This window comes from Drosophila navojoa, chromosome 2 (genome assembly GCF_054131105.1).
Source record: "Drosophila navojoa isolate 15081-1374.11 chromosome 2, UAZ_NAV_1.0, whole genome shotgun sequence".
NCBI classification, from domain to species: Eukaryota; Metazoa; Arthropoda; class Insecta; order Diptera; family Drosophilidae; genus Drosophila; species Drosophila navojoa.
In genome coordinates this window covers 29,703,487-29,728,818 of record NC_142890.1, presented here as the reverse complement: position 1 = coordinate 29,728,818, position 25,332 = coordinate 29,703,487, and the positions used below count along the sequence as shown (strand labels likewise).

The window sequence follows — 25,332 nt, the reverse complement described above, 5'->3', positions numbered from 1 at the left end:
TATGGATTAGTTCGTATTCTTTTCTAGCGTTTTCATTTTTTTTTTTTTTTTTTTTTTTTTCATTTTTGTATGAACTGTGTTTCATTAAGGTTGAATAATTTTTAAACTAATATTAAGATAAAAACTTATAATTTAATGTTGTCATTTACGCCTAAATTATGTTTAATGTAAAATTAAACCTTGTTCCAGCAGCACTTCAGTAAATAATAAAAACAAAATAAAAATTACAACATTTAGTGCTCTCATTCCATAATTTTAGTGTTTTGTGCAGTTGGTTTGCAAAAAATAATTAATTACAAAACAAATTCAATCAATCAGTTTGAATCATTCGTCGACACATCACGCACGCATAATACGAAATGACATTTGCCTTAAGCAACGCAAAAACAAAATACAAGATACAATTTACAAATTAGTTAAGTATGTACAGTTTTTCCTTTCCGTTTTTCATTTATCTTTTTTTATGGTTTTGTAATGTGGTATATTATTTATCTTTTCCTTCTTTTTTTATATCATTTCTTGCATTTCTATTTGTCCACATAAATATCCATTTAATTGTATTACATAGTTCTTATCTGGTTTCTTACGCATATACGCATACGGTGTAAGGTTTTATGTTCACTATATGACTTCATACGACATATTATAATATTGTAAGTAGTATATTTTAGAATTTAAAAACTAACCTCTAAATATGTTTATTTTAACACACGTAATTCGTTACTTTTTTTTAATTTTATTTATATATACGTATGTATATATATAACGTATGTATAAGTGTGTGTATTAGGTTTTAATTAGTTTTTGCTCTTTTCTTTTTTGTTTGTTTTTGTTTTTTGTTTATTAAATTTAATACATAAGTATGTTGTGTGCTTAATTGTTACGCATGCATCTGTCTGCAATTAAACCTTCTGCCGTAAGTTTGACGTTGAAAATTCATTGCTAAAATTTGAAAGGGCCTATAAGAACGCCAGACCATTTTCGCGCATTAACATATATATATATATATATATATATATATATATATATATATATATATATATATATATATATATATATATATATATATATATATATATATATATATATATATATATATTATATTAACTATAGATTTTAGTGAAAAAATATACAGTTATTGTGTGACCATTGTAATTTAGTGGCCAGTGGTGTTATTGAAGCTGTTCTACATTTTCAGGGTTTCATTTGCTTTAAAGGTCATTTGCTTTAAAAGTTCTATCCCATCACTTAGTACATTTACATTAATTGATTAAACACTTTGCAAGAGATACAAATCTGATTTTCCAGTTATATATATGTATATATGCATGTATATCTTGCGTGTATGCTCAATCATTTCTTTTGCAAATTTCTTCGACTGCACCATCGCCACGTCTCCAAGAGGAGTAAGTCTTAGCCGGCATCATCGTTGTATACTACGCAACGGCAGCTGTTGTGTTCGTGTTCGCTGGCGGTGGTGCAGTCGGCTGTGCCACTGACGGCGGAGGCGTTGCATTCGACGCTGTTGCGGCAGCGTCGTTGACGTGACCTAAATTGTTGGACGACACAGCGGAAGACGGAGCTGAGGGCGATTTGCCGACCTGTTGCTCGCTGGTTGCCACTAAATTGTTCAGAGTGGGCTGACTACTGCTGCCCAGGCTGCTACTGTTGGTCTGATTGCTGCTGACGGTGCCGCAGCTGTTGCTGTTGGTGCTGCTGTTGCTGACATCATTGAATGTTGCCGCTGGCGGCAGTTGCTGGCTGCTGTTGCTGTTATCGTCGTTGATTGCAGCTGTCGTGGCCACAGCCGCGGCAGGCTTGGCATCAGCCGCAGACAGCTCAGGCTGGGCGCTCGGCTCGGGCTTTACATTCAGCGTTGCTGGGGCACTTTGTTTCTCAGACGGCGTCTGGTTTATTCGCTGTTGTTGCTGTTGCTGCTGTCGCTGCTGCAACAATCTGTACTCCACCGAATGCAGTGGTCCGGTTCCGCGCGACACCTGGTATAGCACCCGAGATATGATCAGTGCCACTTGCTGATCCAATATATGCGACATGACCAATCCAAGCAGTCTTTGCTCCTGTTGCATGAATAGCGAACGATTATCGGGATGCTTGGCCAGATGGAGCAGCGTCCCGGCTGCCCTTCGCAGCATGTCCAGGCTGGTTCCCATTGAGTCGGGATTCTCCCGGAGATAGTTAATTCCATGCTGGTTGGCCACACCCAACGCAGTTTGTTCCGCCTGTTCGATAAATGCAACGAGATACGAGATGCACGGCGACTGCAGGGCCACAGTACGCGCCATGGCACTGTCCGCTGCCGCCAGGTAGTGCAGCAAGTTGACTGAGAACTCACGCAACACCTGATCCTCGTTCCGACACAGATGACGCGTAAGCACCGCGCACAGTTTTTCCAACCGGGAAAACGGTGGTGTCGCAATCACCAAATCAACATTCGCATCCGTGACACATAATTTGCATAGCGCTTCCAGGGCGAGGCGTTGTGGGGATAACGCAGAGTTCGGGCCGCATGAGGGGAACGGGTCCTGACCATGCGCACTGGGACACACGGCCCAGTGCAGCAGTCCATCGATAAGCGGACGTGCGATTAGCTCATCATAGCGGGAGAGCTCCAGATGTCCAGCTATGTTTGCCATAGCCACGAGCATATTTTCTCGTATGGTTATTAAATACTCCCACCACCATTCGCGCTCTCCCTGCAGCGAGCTGCAGGAGTCGGTAAAGTCTGTATCCTCCTCCCTGTCGTAGTTGCGCGTCTTGGGAGTCCGCCGCAAGTGGTCGTGGTTCAACAATAGCAATCGACCGAGCACTGCTAAGAATCGCGACGACTTAGCCAACACCGTTTCGTTCCCAGGCACAAAAGTCAAATTTCGGAAAATATTGGAGAGCGCAATGCAGCGGCGCGCCAATGAGTCCTGACTCTCATTTACTAAGTACAATGACGCTTCGTCCCGCGTGTAGCATTCGTCCTCGTAGCTAGAGTCGCGGCGTCGCTGCAGGACATGCGCATCATCTCGCACCGTGGACTTGGGATCAAATCTCTTGGGCATTGAGGCAACTCCATTGGTAAGACGTTGTTGTTGCGGAGATTCGATTTCCATATCAATGGTCCGACAATCACTGTCGGTTGTACTGGCTCCCACCGTTTCGTTGTCTAGCTCCTTTTTCGGCTCCACAGCTGGCTGCGCAAACTCCTCCCCCACTTTGGACTTCTTGTTGTCGGTACTAGCTGCACCGACACTACCCACAAGGCGCCGCTTCTTATTGTAAGTCTGTTGAAGTAAACTACTGTCCTCCGTACTACTTGTGGTGTCCTCTTGCTTAAGCACAGGCGAAATATCTTCGTGTTTTGGGCTAATATTGCTTTTCTGTGCGGCTTCCTGTTTGCTCTTGTGCTTGGAGCGTATGTATCGCGCAAATGGAATGTTAACGATCTCTGACTTAAACACATCGATGATGCCATCAAGTGGGTCGGGTTCCGTAAAGCCATAGGTCCAAGCATTACTGCCCACTGGTTCCAGGTGCTCGTATAACCTATTCGTGTCAATATCCCAAGCCTTTTGACGCTCGTCAACAAAAATATCGTTATCAGCGGTCTGAATGCGGACGGGCACACCCTTCCGTGTGACCATGGTGTAGTTGGGTGTAAACGAAAGGAGAAGGGATCGCTCTTCGGGATTGGGCTGAACACGTATCTGACCCAAGTCAATACCCTCGTCAGCTTCATCCGAGTCCTCGCTGTGGGCAACACGCTTCACATCCATATTTTCGTAGTGCCTTCTACGGTTGTAGCTAGAAATGCTGTGCACTGAACGCGTTTGCTTCCGCTGCAGCTTGTCCTCAGCTTTCAATGATACTGTGCCGCTATCAGCGTCGTCATCTGCCGCCTCATCTGCTGCCTCGTCACAGCGTTCGTCGAACATTTCCGCTAGATTCTTTTGGAAGTGCTCCAGCAAGAGCGTTAGCAGACCCGGCAAATTTGATATGCCAAAGAATTGTACGGTCGAGTCGTCGAACAAAAGAACATTAAGCACATCTAACGCCCATGTGCACTCAGCAAGTAAGCCCGAGCGCATGGCCATAAAAATTCGCCAGGGATCGACAGGGCACACGTCAAGCTTGGTCAGGCGCTTCCGGCGGTATAGTACCGGCGTAGTCGATTCTACACTATCATGTGGAAAGATTAGCTCTTTCTTGACCATCTGCGCTCCTGGGCCAGTCACTTGCGGGGCATAGACAGGCTGTTGATTGGAGAGCTGATGTGGTGGCTGCTGCTGTGTGGGCGGCATTCCTTGTCCAACTATGGGCGACGGCTTTTGCGCGATCATGGTAACCGGTGCACTGCCAACCATAGGCCCACCTGGTGAGCCACTACCAGACTGTGAGGGTGGTGGCATAGCGTAAGGTGGCTTCACCATTCCGGGCACAGACGGCATACTGGATGCTGGTACCCCGCCATGTGGTGGCTGTGAAACTGTTTGTCCTTGCTGCTGTTGTGGCGGCATTACGGGCACTCCGCTGGGCATACGCTGTTGCTGCCCCACTCCAGTTGGTGGACGCAACGACGGCTGAGAAATACTTGATTGTGGTGGGGCCTGAGCCGCATTTATTTGCGCCCATTGTGGTGCCGCCTGCTGTTGCTGTCCAGGCGGCGTACTTTGCTGGTAAGGCGGCTGCTGTTGCGGCGGAGGTGGTGGCTGTTGGGGTGGATAACGATGTTGGTCCCACTGAGCAACTCCAGCTTGTTGCTGCCCATGCGGACCGTGTGGGCCTCCAGGGGGAGCAGCACCCCGAGGTGGAGCATTGCCCCACGACTGAGGTGCAGTCGATGTGGGATATTGAGGACGATACTGCGGATTGTTGCCTTGCCAACCACCTTGAATATTAAATAAATTATAGTTGAATGGAGTGCTAATTTAATGGAATGCTCCACACCAAATGCTTACCATAAATTTGGGGCCGCGTAGCATAGCCAGGGTAAGGCTGAGAATCTTTAATAAAGTCCGGATGTCGGCGTGGCTGAGGACTCTGCAAATAAAGAATGAGTTAATTCCGCCACTTAACTTAGCAAACGCAAACTTTGTGATTTACTTGATCCGGCGGCCTATAGTAATCCTGTTGATTTGGAGTGCTTGGTACATAGCCGCTGTTTGGCGGGGCTACGGGAGCGCCACTAGTCGGAGGGCCACCCGCTACCGCTTGTGCCGGTGGCTGCGGTCCACCGGGTGGTGCTTGACTGTAGGGACGATTGCCATAGGGACCGTACTGATTCGCACCAGCTGGAGGGCTGCAGGATGAAAAAGAAAATCATTAAAATAATATGTACTTCGTCGTGCGTAGCAACTCTTCTAAGGCCGTGACAAATAAAATAGGCTCAGTACGGTTGAATTTCTGTATATGTGAGATGAGTGTGTTTGTCTGAGTGTAATGAAGCTGTATGTAAATATATTGTGCACTCACGCTTCCCCCTCGGGTCCGTAGGGAGGGTACATATTGCGACTCTGAGGCGGATATTGGCCCTGATTTGGTCCGAAAGGTTGGCCCGGCGGGCCAGCGGAGCTGTACTGCTCGCTCGAGCCATACTGCCCATAAGCACCAGGAGGTGTTGGATAGGGGGAACCTGTAATAATTGAAAATATGTGATTAATATCAAACGGTCATCATACACAGGAAATGGACAATATAAATTGAAATTAATTAAAGATTTTTTAGAGCTGTACAGATCTGAAAAAGCAGCTTATTATGCAGTTCATACAATTTCGCGTAGTAAGATTTAATCAGCAGTTCCAAACGATTTGCAAACATCTTTATAATTTATCATTTTAAAATGCTTAGATATAACAGATAGCTTAATTTGACGGCAGTACAATAAGCAGTCATAAAAACTAAATACTACTCCAACATATTTCATGTTACTTATTATTTCATAGCCAAGCCAATTGAACTTAGGTAATCGACAAATGATTAAAACTAATTCTAGTTTTGAAAAGTAATAATAAAATTTAAGAGAATATTGGTAATAAATTAAAGGTAGTTAATGGAAATGAAAATTTTATATTGGAAAATAAATAGTTATAAAGCAAATTAGTTGTATGCAAAAGTAGTTAGACTGGAACCCACATGCAGAACGATCGCAAACTGAAATCAATGAAGACGTTGCGTAACCATCAAATCGAAAGGAGACGTTAAAGAAATGGTATAACAGAACATAAGAAAAGAAAACATGATGAATGTACCTGGCGTTCTAGACACAGGCGTTGGATACCCAGAGCTACCCTGTGGATAAGGTACTCCAGTTCCAGGGCGCGCATGCTGCGTCGACGGCGGCCCATGTTGCTGTGGTGGTGGCGCCGGTGGTTGCTGCGACGGCGATGGCAATTGGGATGGAATGCCTTGTTGGTGGTGTTGTTGGTTGCCCGATTGTGGCGCTGTGTGCGGTGAATGCGGGGGTGGTGGGGGAGCACCATGTGAGGCAGCACCACCAACTGCAGCAGCAGCAGCAACACCACCAGCGGCCCCACCGCCAGCAATTGGATCCTCAAAAGGATTGCTCACATTTATGTTATCACCGGCAACAGTGGCAGCTGATTGATTTTGAGTGCCTGAGTCGGCAAGCGGCATTGATGATGATTATGGATGGATTGATGAAGAAATTAATGAATGACACATAATAAAAATTGTAATTGTTGTAATTGACATGAAGAGTTAAGGTTTTGTTGAGCGAGATCGAAGTGGTTTTTAATAATTTTAGTGGAGCGATGTGGTGTTGTTGTTGTTGTTGTTGGTAGTGTTGTTGGTAGTGGTGTTGGTGGTGGTGGTGGTGGTGTGGTCGGGTGATTGTGGTTTTTGGTGATTTTTATAAGTAGTGCGCCCATATTTACGTAACCAACATAAAAATGAATAAACAAATTACACACATGAAATTAATAAATCAAATTTTAGGCAAACGAAAGCTATATGCATTATCTAATTGTAATACACATCGAAAACATAATTAATTCAATTCAATATTACAACAAATTAACGGTAATCATAGACATGGCTATATCATATATATGTATGTATATTTACATGTGTAAGTAATTTCAGAACGTATTTGTATATGTATGCAACTCAGCTGATATCGTAATTTGAACTGAATCTGAATCTGAATGTATTGCTTACCTGGATGGGGCGCCTGTGGATTGCTCTGCGACGGCGGCCTTGGCATCTGACCCGCTGCTGCATAATCCGGCTGCGGACCGGCAGATGGTGGATACGCACCAGCACCAGAGTAACCTGTGTAGCCATCTAAAGCCGCGTTTGGTGCACCGCCAGGTGGTGCAGGGAAGGAGTCCTGCGAGTTGGATGACCCTGTCGAATTTGTTGTTCCAGCGTCCAAATGACCACCGCCGATTGGTTGCAATTAAGATTAAAAGAAAGTGTTTAAATATACAAATACTGAAGGTGATGGTTAGTTAGTTAATGACAGGCAAAATGCTTTGGCGCGACTGCCCCAAAAGTTAGTAGTATAAGTCCTCTGATAGCAACGAATTCGTTTCTAAGGAGTTGAGCATTTCGATATAAACACGACGATAAGACGAAGATCGTATAAAGGGTAGCGGTTATTCTGATATTCAGAAAAGAAGCGTGGCAAAGCGGAGGACAGCATATCTGATATAACTGAACTGCTCTTATTTACAGTGCCAAAGCCTTGACTCGGGCGTTACCGACTGCGGAATACTCATTCACACCCCATCAGCAATTTAGTAGCCAAGTTTTGGTCAAATACTGTAGAAAATTCAGGTTTTCTCGACTAGCCACGCCCCTACTGGTCGTAGACACTTCATTTTTGCCCAGCTCATAGAACAAGCTAACGGTAACCTAAATTCAAAATTTGAATTCTTACGCTAAAATATGTGAAAATTACAGGGTATTTTTCGATATTCCACGCGGCGTAACAATTATTTTTGGGACATCGATAGAGGAATCTCCTCTAGTAACTAGTAACCCAACTATCCAAATTTGAAGCTTCTAGCTCTTAGGTTATAAACTTTAGGTAGGTTATTAACTTTTATGGTTTGTCACGCCCCCTTTGGGCGTAGATAAATCCATCATAGCTCGTTGGACTTGGGAGGTTAACCAGCTTATATATACCAAATCAGGTCTCTAGCATCAATAGTGCCTCAAATATAGCAGAATTTGAAACATCACTATATCTCCAGGTCTGATTTGGCACGCCCCATGTAGGCGTAGATATATCTTTAAAGAATCGAAGCATTAGCTCACGTGCAAAATTTCAGCATTCTAGATTTACAGCTTTAGGAGATAGTTTTATCCGATTTGCCACGCCCTCAATGGGCGGAGATATATCCGCCATAGCTGGTGATCTTGGGTGGTCGACGCGGATCTACATACCGAATTTCAGCTTTCTAGCTCTTCAACTAACATGATTTCTGGCATATCCGAAAATGCATTTTCCGATTTGCCACGCCCCTATAAATCGGAGATATACACGAGTATATGTTCCAAATTTCAAGTCTCTAGCTTCAATAGCGCCGAAATAGACTGCGTTCACACGGACAGACGGGCGGACAGCAAGACGGACATTGCACATAACCAATATACTCATTTCACTTTCGTGAATGAGTATAAAAATATATAATGAACATATCTACGTCTCCATCATCCGCAATTCTCTATTGCGATAAACCCTCTACAGAGATGTTACATACTATTTTGTACTAATTCTGTTAAATTTTATACAAACGATCTCGTCGCGGCTAGGGTACCATTTTTTCCCGACAAAACAGACTTTTATGATCAGAAAATGAGCGCAAATATGACTATTTTCAATCGTCGCGCGAATCTTTTAAGACTGACTTATGCTCTGTTAAACTCAAAAATGCTTGCTTAGGAGTTACAATTGGTATAAAGCTTCCTATTAGGTATATCCAATTGGGCAAGACAGAAATCGAATCGGTAAAAACCAAGACATTTGGGGATAATCCTGTGACAACTGTCTTTTAACGAGCGTCGACTTTTGAATATCTATAAGCCTCACAGGATACGAAATAAATTGTTCCTTGTTAGATAAGTTCTTCAAGGAGATATTTTATATGGGGTACTTGCATACTTGGCACGAAATTTTAAAGTTAGTGTAATTACTTACTGTAGTCCCAAGGACTAACATAAAATGATCTATAGTGCCAGATCGGGAAAACTTGTGAGTTCTGGACTTATAACTTTACTTTTATTTTATAGACTTTATTAACTCAATAGCGGATACTTTATTCTTTTGCTTCTAAGGAGTGTGATTAGCCGATAAACCCAAATCATCAGAAATTAGTAACTACCCTTCAGGTCCTGTACATAATAATATGATGCAATATCTGGTAAACACTTACCTGGTGATGGTACCGATGCTGCCTTTGTTGTCTTTTTCTTGCTACCAGCCTCCACTTGCTGTATTATGGGTAATGGATCAATGTCGCCACGATCAAAGTGACACTCAAATGCCAACAGATTCTTTGTGTAGTGCTTACGCAGTGTGTATGCAGCGCTACTGCTGGCGCCGATTCCGAGCAGACCGGCAATATCCTTCCAGGTCTTGCTCTTGGTCACCTGGCAACAATAACGAAAATATGCGTATATATATTTGAAAACAGACTAGACTGGGTAGAGACTTAAAAATCGGCATGAATAAGTAAAGAAGAAAGATAAAAATGACGAGCAATTGAAAGCGTGTTTTAGTACGCTCTCAACAATATTTTTTCAACTGTGTTAGTAATAAAATGTAAATCAAACTGGAAGAAAGGTAATACTCTTAAATAAAATTGTTAACGGAACCACACTTGAGATTAATTATGTATAATGTCGACACTCAGTTTTAAAGATATTTGGAAAACGTTGTTGAAAAGCATGCAATCAAATAACTCATGCAAAAGTGAGAAAATTATTTGAATTCATGTAGTTCTGATTCAATCAACTTCATGGTGTAGGAAAGACGCCAAGTACTTTCCAGATCTTACAGAAAGGTAAATATGGTAGGATGTCATGCTATTGAAATATTTTTGAAAATCGATGATCGAGTTGAGCTTGGTTGGTTTCACGTTAAAAGAATTGAAAATTTTTGTTACTGTGTTAGCTACATTTTTTACTTTGGTTGGTGGTGTTTGGTGGTTTGATTGATTGGTTGGTTGAGCATTAATTTTGGTTTGTTTGATTTGGTTTTGCTAGTAAATCTAAAAAGAAGTTAGTAAAAGGAGTTACTACGGCACCTTGCATACCTCGACGAATCCGCCACGTTCTTTTACATAAATATATAACCTATATAAATCAAGTGGCTGTTTTGAGATGGTCGGGCAAGCCGTTATTGGTGTACGGCGATCCTCCATGAAAGCACGTAATTTGTCTAGCCAACCGCGCCTATCCGGGTTGTCATCCATTTCATACAGCTTGCAAAGCGAATCGGATTTCTTAGTAGTCGTTATAGTGCTACGAAAAGGTTCTTGTTGAACAGGAACATGACTGTTGAAAACCTGCTATAGATGGGAGAGTAAATCATGTAATTGAATATTCAAAATGTAATTGATTCATGCTTACTGAGCTAGCGGCTGGACGGGGCCAGTTTGGAGGCGAGTTCATTTCGTACTCTTCGCCTGTCGGCCCGCCACCTCCATGCATTACAACTGGATGTGGCGAGGGGCTGGGTGGAGCTAAATGACTTTGGCTATATGGATCATGTTTGCGCGACTTTGGCGTAGTACACTGTGGATCTTCACCTGATGCTAAAAGACGAGAGAGATCCAGTAACGTACGTAAAAGACCTATTCAGATTACCCACCTGCAGACGCATTTGAGAGCGTACTCTGTTGACTGACTTCATCCATTGGTGTGCCATCCGGTCCAGTTGTAACTACTGCAGTAACTGCATGCAAGCCTGCAGCTGGCGATGACGCGGATGAACTAATACCATTGTCTTGGGATATATGTTCGGTGTCGCTGCCACTCTGCGCGCCCATCATAGACTGCGGCGGTGTACTGGTAGGTGGTCCCATACTTTGCGGCGGACCCATATGATGTGGAGGACCCATGGGCATTGACGGATGCATGCCAGTTGGTCCATTTCCATAGCCCTGGGGTTGGGGTCCTGCCGGACTACCGCCATATCCACCTTTGTGTTGTAAATGCTGCTTAAGGTAGTTAAGAGGACGCGGAGAGCCACTGCCCTGTGGCGGTGGTGGTCCAACTGGCGGTGGTGTGCCCTTGCCCTGCACGTGATTGCCCATGCCAGCGGAAATTTGTACTGATCCACTGCCAGGGCCAGACTGCTGTGGTGACGGCGGAACCCACTGATACGGAGGATACTGCTGATGGGGGCTGCCACTACCGTGGTTTGGCATTGACCGAGGGTATCCAGGTTGTGCTCCGGATGGCATGCTGTTAGCGCCTCCAGCGGACTGACTATTTGGTGGCGGTTGTGGTCCAGCTCCATACGCTCCCGACGGATACTGGGGACGTGGCGGGTAGTTACCTAGTAAATATAGATATGTTTGTGAATACAAATGTAACAAACTATTTGAATTCCCTCAGATTACCTTGAGGATACTGCTGTGGAGGATATCCTTGAGCACCGGGGCTTTGACCTGGTAAGCTCATTTTGTAGCCGCCATGTATATGTTGCGGGAGAGGATAGCCACTGGTAGCTCCTTGCGGTGGTGGTGGTGGTGTAGCCATATTGTTAACATTTTGGTTTGGCGCCGGTGCAGGTGGTGGCGTCTGCTGCGGCGAATTACTCGCTGAAGATGCTGAATTTGAAGCCTGCTGCTGCTGAGATTGTTGCTGAGATGGTGGCCCACCTGGTAAACCGTGTGGTGGCATTGGGGGTGGGCCAGCAACCACGGTCGGTTGCTGCATTGGACCACCACTACTTGACTGATTACTCGCCGGGCGCGATATTGGATGATTTTGTGCTGAAACCAAATCAATTTAATATGGATCTCTTATTAGTTACAACTTTCAAATACATACCCACTGCAGGAGACATGGATCTTGAGCCCGACGAGCCTGTAGGCGATGGTGTTGGCCTCATTACTTGCTGTGGGTTAGGAGTGCCGGGTGGGCCTGAGCCTATGCCACTGTGTGCTCCACCACTTGAACTATCGTTGCTATTTTGCCCGATCAGCTCCTGTAATAAATATATAAAATAGTGTCAAGACATCAATCAGTGATATTTCTATTATTACACATATAGCCCAGCAATAAAAATAATGTAATCCAAGTTTGATGACATCAGCTGAATTAACTGAAATATCGCAACGTTTTCAACACAACCCCTACAAAACATATTGCGATAAAGAGCGACTTTAACTGTTCAAATATCTAAAAGTGATGATGGGGCTACATGTTTTCATTGAAATTAGTCAAGTCGGCTTAAACAATATAGACGCGAACAGCGACGCCAAATTTCCAGCTAAGATTCTAAACAGTCTACGCCGACTTTAGTTTGCTGCTCGTCTATAAAAATTCAAAATAAAAACCAAAAAAAAAAAACTCAACCCAAGAGAGCACAAACAAGACACACAAAGATACAAATAAATACACACTCACAGTCACACAAGCATTCATATATATGCAGACCATGCCAATAACAGGGGCTTAAGCCGACAGCTATTCGAGTCGCACAGTAAAACGAACAGCGCGGGATCAACATTGTCGATATAAATGATGATGGCGAGAGGTGAGGGATGGGTGGCCAACGACGGCATATTCTGCTCTGTTCGGCGCTGTTCGTTTGGGTATCTGAGAAATTAAGTGAAGTGAAATGAAATGTACGACGAACTGACGGGCACACAGCCATGGCAAAGTCAAAGCGCAAAACAAAAACAACACCAACAGCGGCAAAGCAAAAGCTATGTGGAACGAACGAATAACGACAAAGTCGACGCAGACTGCAACTTAAAGCGTTCAGAGGGGCGCGGATTGGAGATGTGGCAGTGGTAGTTATGGCGCGCGTTGAGTGAACCAACGTACGATGACAAAGACGTAGATAAGAAACAGCAACGTGAACACATATATATACATACACACACATATATATGCACACAGCTACACACTTAGCCACATGTATACTGCACACATTCAGTGTTAAACTATAATAAAATAAAGAAAAAACAGCGCCAGCCATTCGTTTCTTCTCTCGTTTCTCTGCTCATTTGTTTTCGTGCCATACATATACATATGTATGTACCTACATAGAAGACCAAGCAAGCAAAAGCGTTGAGTGTTTCGTGTATGGTTGAACAGTGAACTCGGGGGAATGGGGCCAGGCAAGGAGTATACTTGAGTAGCATAGGCGACGGCGGCGTTGATGACGAGAATAGCAAAGGCACCACGGGGGACGGTCGAACAGCAACAACAACAGCTACAGCAGCAGCAACAACAGCAGAAGGCAATGCTAAAAAACGATGAGCGATGGGGCAACGCTCCTCAAGATGAAGGCAGCCCACGTTTTTAGTTGTGAGTGTGTACGTAAAACTTGCCGGCATGTAGAAAATTACTTGGAAAAAAAAGCAAATGATTCGGGAACAGCACAATGAAATCATTTATAACGTACGTATGTATGTATGTACGTATGTGCCTTTGTATGTGTACACACATGTATACATACATTCAGTATTTTATTGTTGCGTGCATTTAGTATTTTTGCTGCTTACATCTTTTTTAAGAGCAAACAGAATTCAGCTACAGAGAGAAACACAATAATCGCACACAAGACACTAAAAATGCAACTGAATTCAAAATTTTTGTTTTTATTACAATACATTGCCGAAGTGAAGATAAGATTAAGCAATCTGAAATCGCAAAACAATGCTGAACGTAAATGTTGATACGAATATCAGTATGTTTCTAGCATTTACAAATTTACGGTATGTTGAAATTCATTGTACTCATTTAATATGTATTTAAGATAGTCAAAAGAGAGTCATTAATTGTAGCGAGTATAAGCAATGCAGTATTTCCATGTAATGGAGTACATACGCATACTAACACAATAGAGCCAAGTAAAGAGCGGTAAAACATGCTCGACACAGCTGAGCTGTTAGAAATGCTGAACGGCGAGCGCTGAAAACTAAACACTGAAGCCCCAACGCAAACATTCATCAGTTATTTGGGGTGTGTTGCGCACGCTTTTTCTTAGTTTTTTGTTTTGATTTTTATTTCTTAAATGTTTAAGCTCGTGAGGGCTCGCGTGTGCCACTTTGCCTTGCACTGCTTTAAGTTAAATTTTACTTCGGTGTTAATGCAAGAAGAATTTTGAGGTACTATTAATTTTATACATATACATACATATGTAGTTGATTATTAGTATCGCAATATCTTACACATCGATAATAAATTGGTCAGTAGCGGGTGTAAGAATTAATAATAATATAAATAATAAATATTTCGTGTATGCGATTATTTAGGTTGATTTTCTTTGTTGTGTTTCAGAGTGGATCATGAATATTGTGAAGAAAACTTTTGATATAATGGCAGCAGGATTTCTTGCCATTCCTTTCCGTTTTATATTCCGTAAAGCATTCACTTTTCTTTAAAGCTTTAGAAATGTTGTTGTTGTGAGTAAAATGCGACTGCGTTGTCAGTACGAAACATAAAAGCAAACAGCCCGAAAGCAACAACAATGACCTTGGCATTGACCTAAATGCATACATACATACATGAAAACAGATGCTCTTTGTGAGATCTTGAGTGTATTCGTGTTTTATCTATGTGTATGTGCACACACAACACCAGCAACAACATAAAGGGAATGAGACACGTCGACGGCACCGGCAACTGCGACCATTGCGGACATTCTGAATGAATAAGTGTACCACTCACACACACATACCGACTTCTCCGGCCGAATATGTACAATAATGGACAGAGTCAAAAAATCAGACAACATAAAAGTTGTTGTCATGGCCCGAACATTGATAGCGCGTATCAGCCAAGAGCTGAATTCAGTTCAGCCCAAAACCACGGAACGCGAAGTGAAATATGTAAGTAATTGTTGTATATTACGAATTAGAGTGGAGGTGTGTGCTAGTGATTCTCTTATATAATCCAAACAATTACCTGGTGCGGCGATGGCGATGCTTGCGAGGGCTGCGGCGATGGACTGGGGGCATGGCCAGGACTACTACTGGGTGGCGGGCCACCACCAGCGCTATGCGGCGTCGGCGGCTGTTGCAGCGGGGCATGGTGCGGCGAGGCAGGCGGCAACGGATGACCGGGACCGGGACTGGGCGATGAGCCACCAGGCCACGGCCGATTTGGTTCCGGATACTAAAAGTACAAATTAAAATAATTGCATTTAGAATAGAATGAGAGATTCGACAGATAATATCTGTCAGATATGTATATACATACATATGGATTTATGTAATTATATTGCTTGCATAAATTGATTTTTTGTCTTTTAAATACAGGAGAATAGTTTAAAATTATTATTTACCTGGTGTGTTGTGTAGGCAGTTCGATGGTTGGGCCCAGATGTCGGTAAGCCTGGGGGTGTTGGATACCTTTGCGGGTACGGCGAATATTGAGATGTGGGCGGTGTACTCTGTTGCTGCTGTGGCGGTGCGGGACCGGAAGGGGGTGCCGGCGCTCCAGGAGCGCCAGGCTGTTGTGCGGCCTGTTGTTGTTGTTGCTGTTGGCTCTGTTGCTGTTGTTGTTGTTGTTGTTGTTGTGGCGAACTTGGATAGGAACCTGAGTTTTGACTGTGAGCTGGCGGATATGGCGATTGACCTCGGGAAGTGTTTGTCTGTTGTGAAAACAAAATAAATAATTTGTCACATTCATTTACGTTAATAATTGTATACATATACTTATATAATCTCCCTCCCACTACCACCCTACCCTCCCATAACAAATGTATTCAGCAACAGCAAAACAACAATTCAAAAGAAGCAGCAGAGTTGTCGTAGCCCTGTTGCAAATGGCAGACCCAAGTAAGACATAGCAATAAATCTAATGCGAGCTGCTACCAATAAGCGGCACTCTCGAGTGTTTGTGTCTCTGAAGCAGCAGCAACAACGACGCTGTTGGCTGGTCCAGGGTGACAGGAAACATGAATGGATGGTTTTGGTGCATACCGAGAAGGGGCATTGTCTATGTGCTCTTGCCTCTATATTAATGTATGTGTATTAGTGTGTGTGTGTGTGTGTGTGTGTGTGGTGAGCGCAACTCAACTAAAAAGGGAAAACTCATCATGGATGAAAATTAAACGCAGAAATAAATACACCAGCCGAACGAACGAACGAATAAACGGACGAACAGGGCTGAAGAGGAACTCAAATGCGTGCAGCAAGGGTCGCAAGTTGTGTTGGTGTTGTACACGCATACAAACAAACACACACACACATACAGAGGGACATAATGAATGAGCGAACGTCGCGACGGCGACCAAACGAATGACAGCGAAGCAGAGAAAATAACCGTTTGTGTAAAACAGGGGCGGGTAAACGCAAACGCAAGGCGAAACAACTACAACTGCAATACTCGGCTCGACTCGGCTCTGTGCCGTATTTGAACGGTGGTGGATTGAAAGCCGGTCCGAACGGAAAACATAATGGCAAAACTGAGCATTAAGGGAATAGTTAATTTTCTTTGATTGATCGACATGAATATATTCTTTTTTTTCGATCAATATTACGAATATTTTACAGAGTTAAATAGTAAATGAATTTAGTGAAGCGAAGGCTCTTTTGCCTTCTCTCTATAGACAAAATGAGATATTGCATTTATAAAATCATAAAACTGATTGATATTCTTTATGAATCTTTCAAAAAAAATATTTAGAATTTTTATTTCTTGTTTTCAATTATATACTTTTCAATTCCATTATATACCCAATACCTATAGACTATAGATACTGCATTTAAAAAAATTATTTATCTAACTGCCCATGTACATTGTAAATATGTTCGGATTTCGGCTTAAAAACAAAATTGTTATTAAATTTTATTTAGAATTATTTTTGTCACTTATTTTGTTTTAATCGAGTCTATATACCTTATATTGATGCTATACAAGTACAGGGTATACAAATTACGTTCTATTGTGCGTTTATAATTTCATAACTTAGATTTATGCCAAAACAGGCATTATTGTTGGTGGATATTTAAATTGATATTGCTAAATGCAAGACGACTTAATAGAAGTTGTTGTATATAGGAATATACAAAAATCCGAAATATTTTGAAAGTATTTTCGGAAAGTATCGCATTTTGAGGTTAGAAATGTATTGAAAATAATTAATTAAAATATATGTATGAGCTTTACGTTGGTTGTTTAGTGCATATATCCGAATGTTAAAATTCTGTATTTAGTAATATTTACTGCAGCATTCGAAAACTAATGCAAATACTTTCTAAAAATCAAATCAAATTGAAACCTTTTACAAATTGCTTTACAGATTATTTATTTAATAATATTTTTAATAGAAATTGTGGCAGCATCAAAGGACCCAAAATCAATCCAAAAACAACGATTGCATATTGGCAAATTGTAGAGGATCATGCAACGCCTTTTGAAGGCCAAATTCGGCTGAACTTTAAGCGCCCTAATAATCAATTAAAAGAAATACCGAGGCAACAAATGCAGATTATAATAGTTAACGAAAATAGCCTGAAGCAATCAATATTATGAATTCAAATTCAAATATATTCCGTATTGTCTCAAAATGTGATGTGATAATGTGCTCCTTAACCCGGATTACCTTGAAGTCACAAAACTAATTTTTAAACAAATTAAATTGTACTCAATTGAATTCTTAACCAAGTCCAGATATAATTTTACTGTTACTTAAGTGAATACTTTCAAATTACCATTCACGAATTGCAACGCCAGAAGCGAAAACAAAAATAAACAAAACGTGAAACAGTAGCTCAAGCACACACACACGCACACGGAACCAGACACAAACATTTAAGTAAGTATGTATGCGTGTGTGTGTATGAATAAGCAGATTCAAGCGAGCAGGCCGCGCGTCTCTTCCTTCTGCTTCTGCTTGCTTCGTCAGGTGGTGGTGGTGGCAACTGCCGGCAAATTCTCTTGCCAACACCACACTGTTTTTTCGTTGCCTCTTCATGGTCTGTTGTTGTTGTTGTTTGTTATTGTTTTCCGGCCGCCCAGGCAGGTTCTTAAAAATTGGTTCTTTGCTCGTACTTTTCATCTGTTATTTGTGTCAGTATGTCTGGAGTCACCTGATTGAACCCTCCTTGCTTGTCACGGCACTCTTTAGACTGAAAGCAGTTGCACTTACCGGCGGAGGTGTCCTATACTGCTGCGATGGGCCCAACTGTGGACTGTAGGGTCTTGGGGGTGGTGCCCAACCGCCCTGTTGCGCTCCGTATTGCTGGTGCTGTGGCGGCGGCGGTCCATGGCCCGGCAACGGGGGCGGCGGTCCGCCAGGCTGTTGAGTGCTCTGCTGATGCTGCTGTTGTGCTGCGGCAGCGGCAGCGGCTGCTGCCGCGTTGGCTACTTGTTGTGTCTCATAGTTGTTCGCATAGCGATGCTGGGGTGGTGGGGGAGGATTTGATGATTGCAGCAATGAGTTTAGTGTTGGTGTTGGACCCTGCGGCGGCTGTCCGGGTATGTAGCGCTGTTGCGGGGGCCGATTCGGAGATCCCCCAGTACCGCCCTGCGACTGCTGCTGCTGGTGAGGCGGCTTGCTGCCTGGCGGTGGCTGCTGCGGCGGCGCATGACCGTAGCGGTAGGGATCTACGTTGGGATCAGCCGAGTGGTAGCGCGCGTAAGCGGGATGAGCATGCGGGTGTTGAACGCCTGGTGGCGGCGGCAAATGTGCCGAGCCGTATTCATCCTTCACACCGGACGTATGCTCCAGCGGCAGCGGTAGTGGTCCCTGTGGTGGCGGTGGTCCACCATGGTGTTGCATGTGTGGTGGTAGCGGTGGACCCTGTGGCTGCGGCTGCTGTTGTTGTTGTTGTTGTTGTTGATGTAAGTGATGATAGTGCGACATAGCTGCAGCCGAATCGGGAGCTACGCCGGGCACGGCGCCAGGAGGCGGGCCGCCATAGGGATGTGGTACAGTGCCACCTTGTTGTATAATAGGATCGTTGCCGTTATTAGGTGTGGGCGGACCCGATGTGGGCGGTGTGGCGCCACCTGTGGTGGCTGCCACCGCTGGGGTCACATTTCCACCAGCTGCACCACCACTCGCCTGGGTTGAGGGCGATTTGATTTTCTCATTCATTGCGTCCTCGTTGCGCTGGCGATGCTTATCGAATCAAGAACTCTGCCTGTGGCTGTGGAATATCCACCAACAACGCTGACGCTGATGACGACGACTTCCCCGACTGCAGCGGCAAGTTTGAGGTTATGTTAGCTGCAATTTGGAAAAGCATTCGTTAGTCTACTTAACTCAAAACCCCCACAATAAATTCAGCACCAAGGAACACACTACCAACACCAGAAGACAGTAACTGGCCAATACGCATTTCATTTAGCCGCCAAAGATTCTGTAACTTCTCATTCTGTGTATCGAAAAATCAGCTACCACTACCACGGCATTCTGACTGTCCGTTTACAAATTGTCGCGCGTTGACAGCCACAGCCACAGCTACAGCCGCAGAGCGCGCTCTCTCTCTCTCTCTTTCTCTCTCAATTTTCAATTCTCTCTCGCGCGCTCTTTACATTTGGCAACTAAACACGCAAACGCCATCTCACTTGCATCAGAGTGTGGCTCTCACTGTCGCACTTACATGTGCGCCTATGGACTGTCTGTATTAGTTTTTGTTTAATAGGGGAAATAAATAATTCATTAATTATATTTTATACGTTGGCTTTAGATTATTGGAACAGTTTTCAATTACAGTCTTCGTCTAAACGAACAACATGCTGTTTTATGTTATTAAACATATAAATCAAGTCTAAGAAATTGCTTAAATATCTGCTAAAATAAGCCGGTAAATGTTTTTATGTATTATTTGCAGTACTTGAAATGTATTTAAGTATATTAAATTGTGTGCCTAATTAAATACTGATTGCTTAAAGCAGTTTCAATTTAAAATTATTTCCAAACTCGACATTCAATGCCTGGGTTTTCTTTTTTTTTTTTTCACGAGTTCAACTATTCCGAAATCGATTCGTGCAGTCAGTCGTTCAAATTGAAAATCCAATTGCTGGGTGTTTATCTTTAGAATAAGTAAAACAATAGACCAATTTTATTATTCTAGGCCGCTAACTGGCGCCTACTATCATCTGATACAATGCAATAATTTGTCTTCATATAAGACGGTCAGTCAAGTGAAGCAAGCTCATTCCGAAACAGAACATAACAAGCTGCTTGCAATATTTGCATTATTTCTTTTATACAGTTTTATAATTCCACTTGCAGTTGATTTCTTTTTGTTTAATATGCTTTACGATTTTTTGCGCGCTCCCACAGATTTTCTGTGTTCAGACTTCTATTTATCTCGCTTGTATTGTATGCGGCCTTTTTTGTATTGCAAAAAGGTGAGCGAGAGCGAGACCACTAGTGTTACATACATATTTTAATGCCGAGTGTGAGAGTAAAACGAGTTTGGCTATCGCGTTTTTACAATTTGTTTTTGGCTATTTTTTATTTTGTTGGTTATTCTTATTTCTTTACAAAAATTGCCACTGTCAACTTATAATTTAAGTTAAATCATTTTTCATTTGATAGTCCTTTTAGAGTGGGAAACAGTTGTAATTGTTCTGCTCGTGATTGCTGACGTTTGTCGTTCTCGTCGTCTCGTTTATGCTTCATTAAAGACTTTTTTTTTTCATTTAAATTTTTCGAGTGATTATCATTTTGGTTTTTAGTGCCTTTGGCTGGTTGGCTGAGATTCACGCATATTGGTGTTAGCTTGACCCTTTGCTAATGATGATGCAAGGATGTGTCTCGACAAATTCATATTTTATGTATACACACACATGTATCTGTACCGTACCGAACTTTGAGCCTGCATGTATGTACATATTTGATTTTTACGTAGCAGGCTTGTACTTTTCACTCGTTGGCAGAACGAGTCCGGTAAATTATTGGTGATTTAGGTTTTTCTCTGAACTAATCGAAACACATGCACATAGCACACACCCACACTTACACATAGAAATATATTCACGCATCGACCGTCCATAGACTGGCTATATACACTAGAAACGAACTCGCGTGAAAAGACAAGCTCGGTACGAGTACGAACATTAAATTGTATGCGAGTCTTGTCGGCCGAGAAAAATCATTCATTACTGTAGTGCACAAGAAAAAACACCTGGTATTTGGTAAATTCACACTCGGGTATTAGGTCAACGAATTCTGCACATAATCTATACACTTTATCCTCTTTATCCAGTGTATTTTACTTATTTTTCATTATTTCTCAGCATGACGACGAGCTGGCCTTATACAAAGCGATTTTTAGCGTTGCCAGATATTTTTACTGACGCGAACAAATATGGCGGATAGTACATTAAAAATTTTCATTAGTCGATAGTATCGATATTCTGATTTTCTAGTTTAGATAGCTTGAAGAGTTGATGTGGTAACTATCGAAACCTAGTAATATCGATGAATATAAATGTATAAAATATTAATCGTATTATGCTTTGAATACAAATTACTGCACTTTTAAATATTATAAATTCCTGCAACTACTTATAAATATATAAAGAGAATTACAATAAATATGTTGGTCTATAATTGCAAAATACTTGGGTTCTTACAGTATTTTGTAGGTATGTTTAACAAGTATTTTTTAATTTTATTGCAGCTGGTCACATTGCATGTAAGAAGCACCGTTATTTGTTAAATGGACTTTGTTTCTGATCCATGCAATTAAGTATTTAAATTTTGTGAAATGCGTATAATTTATATTCTATTGATATGGTGGCATGTATTATATGTGCAATTCGAATTTAAATATGTGAGCGCATTTTCATTACGGAAAAATGATTTGATTGATGGGGAAGACGACAAGGAAGATTTAGGTAAGATCGGTAATTAGATAAGCTTTTCTCCTTGTGTGTGTATCTCAAAATGGACTCTTTACAACTAGAATTTGTATTATGGCTATCTCACTCTATCGTATTGGATATAACGCATTTAGCCGAGATAGACGCATTTTTAATTTGCTGGAAATTACTTTACTTTTTATTGTAGAAGCTCCTAAAACAGGGTTATTAAAAATGTGCAAAAGTTGCAAATCTGTACCATGTGTGCCACAAATCCAATGCCCTGCTCATGTACGTATGGCGGACCATGAGAAGCCGCAAATTTGTGACCTTCCTGCTGGAAAATTTGGTTATTGCTGCAATACCGGGCAAAATCACACAGCCGGGCATAAAAGAGCACGAGCCGTTTTTCAAACGTTCTTGCCACCCGATGTGATCGAAGATGCACGCAAAAACTTTAAACATCTCATGCATGGCGTGGCGCAGATGCCAGTGAATCGAGGGCATCCTGATTTCACTCATGGAATTATGTTTCACTCGTCACCTAAAGATGACTTCCATAATTTTGCACTGTCGAACAGTGCGTTCGAATTGGTCATCGCTAGCCAAGTGTTTGGCAAGAAGGAGCAGGTACCCATAGAGGATCTTATTACCAATAATGTGCCCGTAGAGTTTTCCAAGACTCCATTAGCCCAGCATTGTCAATCAATGCCTGTTTGCCGAGGTACACTTAAATATCGAACTATGGATGGCACATGTAACAATCCGCTGTCTCACCGCTTGCATTGGGGCGCTGCTGGTCAGCCAATGGAGCGCCTGCTTCCACCAGCCTATGAAGACGGGATTTGGACTCCACGCGCACACTCTAAAGATGGGACTCCATTGCTAAGCGCCCGTGACATCTCGAGAACTCTGTTTGCTGATGTTCATCGTCCGCATCCAAAGTATAATCTGCTGATCATGCAGTTCGCGCAGCTATTGGCGCATGATGTCTCCCAATCGGCTTCAGTGCGTCTCGATGAGAACGGGGGCTTAGTGCAATGTTGCTCTCCGGATGGGAAAAGCATTTTGCCACCAGAAAAATCACACTTTGCCTGCCTGCCGATTCCTGTCTCTGCAAACGATGAGTTTTATAGCGCTTTTGGCGTGCGGTGCTTGAACTTGGTGAGACTTTCATTGGTACCCAGTGCCGACTGTCAGTTGAGCTATGGAAAGCAACGCAATAAGGTAACCCACTTCCTGGATGCGTCTCCAATATATGGCTCCAACGAGGAGTCGGCCCGTGAGCTGCGCACCTTCCGTGGCGGTCGATTGCAAATGTTTAATGATTTTGGTCGTGACATGCTGCCCTTAACGCGCGATAAGAGTGCCTGCGGCAGTGAGGAACCGGGCAGTACATGCTTTAAGTCGGGTGAGTAGTATTCGATCTTTACCTGTACCAATCAAAGACTTTATCAATATGCCCCTTACAGGTGATGGCCGCACAAATCAAATTATCTCTCTGATCACTTTGCACATTGTCTTTGCAAGGGAGCATAATCGAATCGCCAGCATCTTAGCTGAGTTGAACCCATCGGCAAGTGATGAATGGCTCTATCAGGAGACTCGCCGAATTGTGATTGCAGAGATACAGCACATTACCTACAATGAGTTCCTCCCGGCATTAATTGGTCCCCAGCAAGTGAAGCGATTCCGTTTAACACCTCGCGAGAAGGGATACTCAAACGAATACAACATTGATGTGAATCCAGCTATTACTAATGAATTTTCGGGAGCTGCATTCCGAATGGGTCATTCTAGGCAAGTAATGCAAATCATTTGCATTATCTGAGATATGCTTTACAACTTGTATGCCTTGATTTATTTAGTGTTGTTGGCAAATTTCATATACATGATGAAGTTATAAATATTCCTGATGTTATGTTCAATCCTTCGCGTATGCGTAAGCGTGAGTTCTACGACGATATGCTGCAAACACTTTACACGCAGCCAATGCAAGAAGTCGACAGTTCCATTACTCACGGTGTAAGTACTTGAAAACTAATAATTACGCTATTTTTGTGTAAGTACTTGAAAACTAATAATTGCGCTATTTTTGTACATGCCTTTACACTGTAGATCAGTAGATTTCTATTCCGTGGGCACAGTCCGTTTGGCTTGGATTTGGCAGCCATTAATATTCAGCGAGGTCGCGATCAAGGTATACGGTGCTATAATGACTACCTCCAAGTGATGGGAGCACCAAAACTAACAAGTTTTGATAAATTTCCAAGAGATGTACGTACTATTTGACTTTATATATTAATTGAAATGCCCTTTAAAGTTTTTCGTCTTTAAAGGTTGGGGAAAAACTGTCGCGCGTCTATAGAACGCCTGATGATATTGATTTATGGGTGGGCGGTCTATTAGAAAGAGCGGTTGAAGATGGTATTGTTGGAATAACTTTTGCTGAAATTATTGCCGATCAGTTTGCACGCTTTAAGCATGGAGATCGGTACTTTTACGAATATGATAATAAGGTCAATCCAGGAGCGTTTAATCCAGCACAACTTCAGGAGGTGCGTAAGGCTAGTATTAGCCGCTTGTTGTGCGATAATGCCGATCACTTGACATTGCATTCTGTGCCACTAGACGGATTCGTACGCGCTGACTTTCCTGGGTAATTTGATAAAATAATTGAAGTTACAACTCCTACTATGCATTTCTCTTCCATATTTTTGCAGAAATACGATAGTACGTTGCGATGATCCGAAACTTCCTTCAGTTAACCTTAACGCATGGCGTACATAGGGAACAAATTTTCTGAATCTTTAGAATTATATCCTACATGTGAAGTTGTGAAGTTATTATGAAATGAAATGCTTCTCTCTTATCTATATAAATTGTAACGGCTGCATTTGCCAAGATAGCTTTTTAAATCAAATATAAATTTTAAATAAAATTTTAAATGAACTTTATTATTGTTTACGACTTGCAATAAATGTTAACAAAGTTGTATAAAATAAATAATTTTGATTGAGGTACTCTACTTGTGATACGCGTATATAAAAATATAAGTATATATAGGTGCTAAAAATGGTAATGTAATCTAGGTTGATCTATAGCAAATACCCCTCGCTGAGTCGCTCGTTCAGTTCGTAGACAACTAAATTAACAATGGCATTTAACTAACAAATGTAATTTTCAGATTGACGCTATACTGTTAATTAAATTTACATCGAATTTTGTTTTGCATTTACCAGTTTACATTTGCTATTTTTAACAGTGTAAATTGGATTAAAAGGCTGAGAAGCCTTATGTAAATTAATGTAAGAATTATCATAACATTACTGTTATTACAGCACTTTTGTT

At 42.3% G+C, this 25,332-nt stretch overlaps 2 protein-coding genes and 1 long non-coding RNA gene across 16 annotated transcripts; 2 read left to right on the top strand and 1 right to left on the bottom strand.

The window, feature by feature from the left end:
* Positions 1-29: 29 nt before the first annotated feature.
* On the bottom strand, positions 30-21,508 carry osa (trithorax group protein osa). Of its 14 annotated transcripts, none has more exons than XM_089265689.1 (16): positions 21,394-21,508; positions 18,311-19,393; positions 15,500-15,808; positions 15,121-15,330; positions 12,031-12,187; positions 11,598-11,972; positions 10,844-11,533; positions 10,603-10,787; positions 10,278-10,541; positions 9,406-9,621; positions 7,183-7,411; positions 6,255-6,620; positions 5,479-5,638; positions 5,110-5,305; positions 4,965-5,046; positions 30-4,894 (listed from the first exon to the last, which is right to left on the bottom strand). In XM_089265689.1, the coding sequence occupies exons 2-16, from the start codon at positions 19,259-19,261 to the stop codon at positions 1,437-1,439; spliced, it is 7,848 nt and encodes a 2,615-aa protein (XP_089121815.1). In that variant the 5' UTR covers positions 19,262-19,393; positions 21,394-21,508; the 3' UTR covers positions 30-1,436. The 14 variants fall into 14 exon arrangements, with proteins under 14 accessions (XP_089121815.1, XP_089121813.1, XP_089121819.1 ...); XM_089265687.1 differs by having other exon boundaries at positions 21,303-21,464; XM_089265693.1 differs by having other exon boundaries at positions 7,183-7,371; positions 9,405-9,621; positions 21,138-21,397.
* On the top strand, positions 21,171-21,663 carry LOC149092443 (uncharacterized). Its single transcript, XR_016197689.1, has 2 exons — positions 21,171-21,312; positions 21,415-21,663. It is a non-coding gene; the product is annotated as an uncharacterized LOC149092443 (long non-coding RNA).
* A 130-nt stretch (positions 21,664-21,793) lies between these two features.
* Pxt (chorion peroxidase) lies at positions 21,794-25,009 on the top strand. Its single transcript, XM_018111761.3, has 7 exons — positions 21,794-22,017; positions 22,190-23,392; positions 23,454-23,781; positions 23,850-24,006; positions 24,100-24,258; positions 24,321-24,640; positions 24,705-25,009. The coding sequence occupies exons 1-7, from the start codon at positions 21,888-21,890 to the stop codon at positions 24,769-24,771; spliced, it is 2,364 nt and encodes a 787-aa protein (XP_017967250.1). The 5' UTR covers positions 21,794-21,887; the 3' UTR covers positions 24,772-25,009.
* The last annotated feature ends 323 nt before the right edge of the window (positions 25,010-25,332 follow it).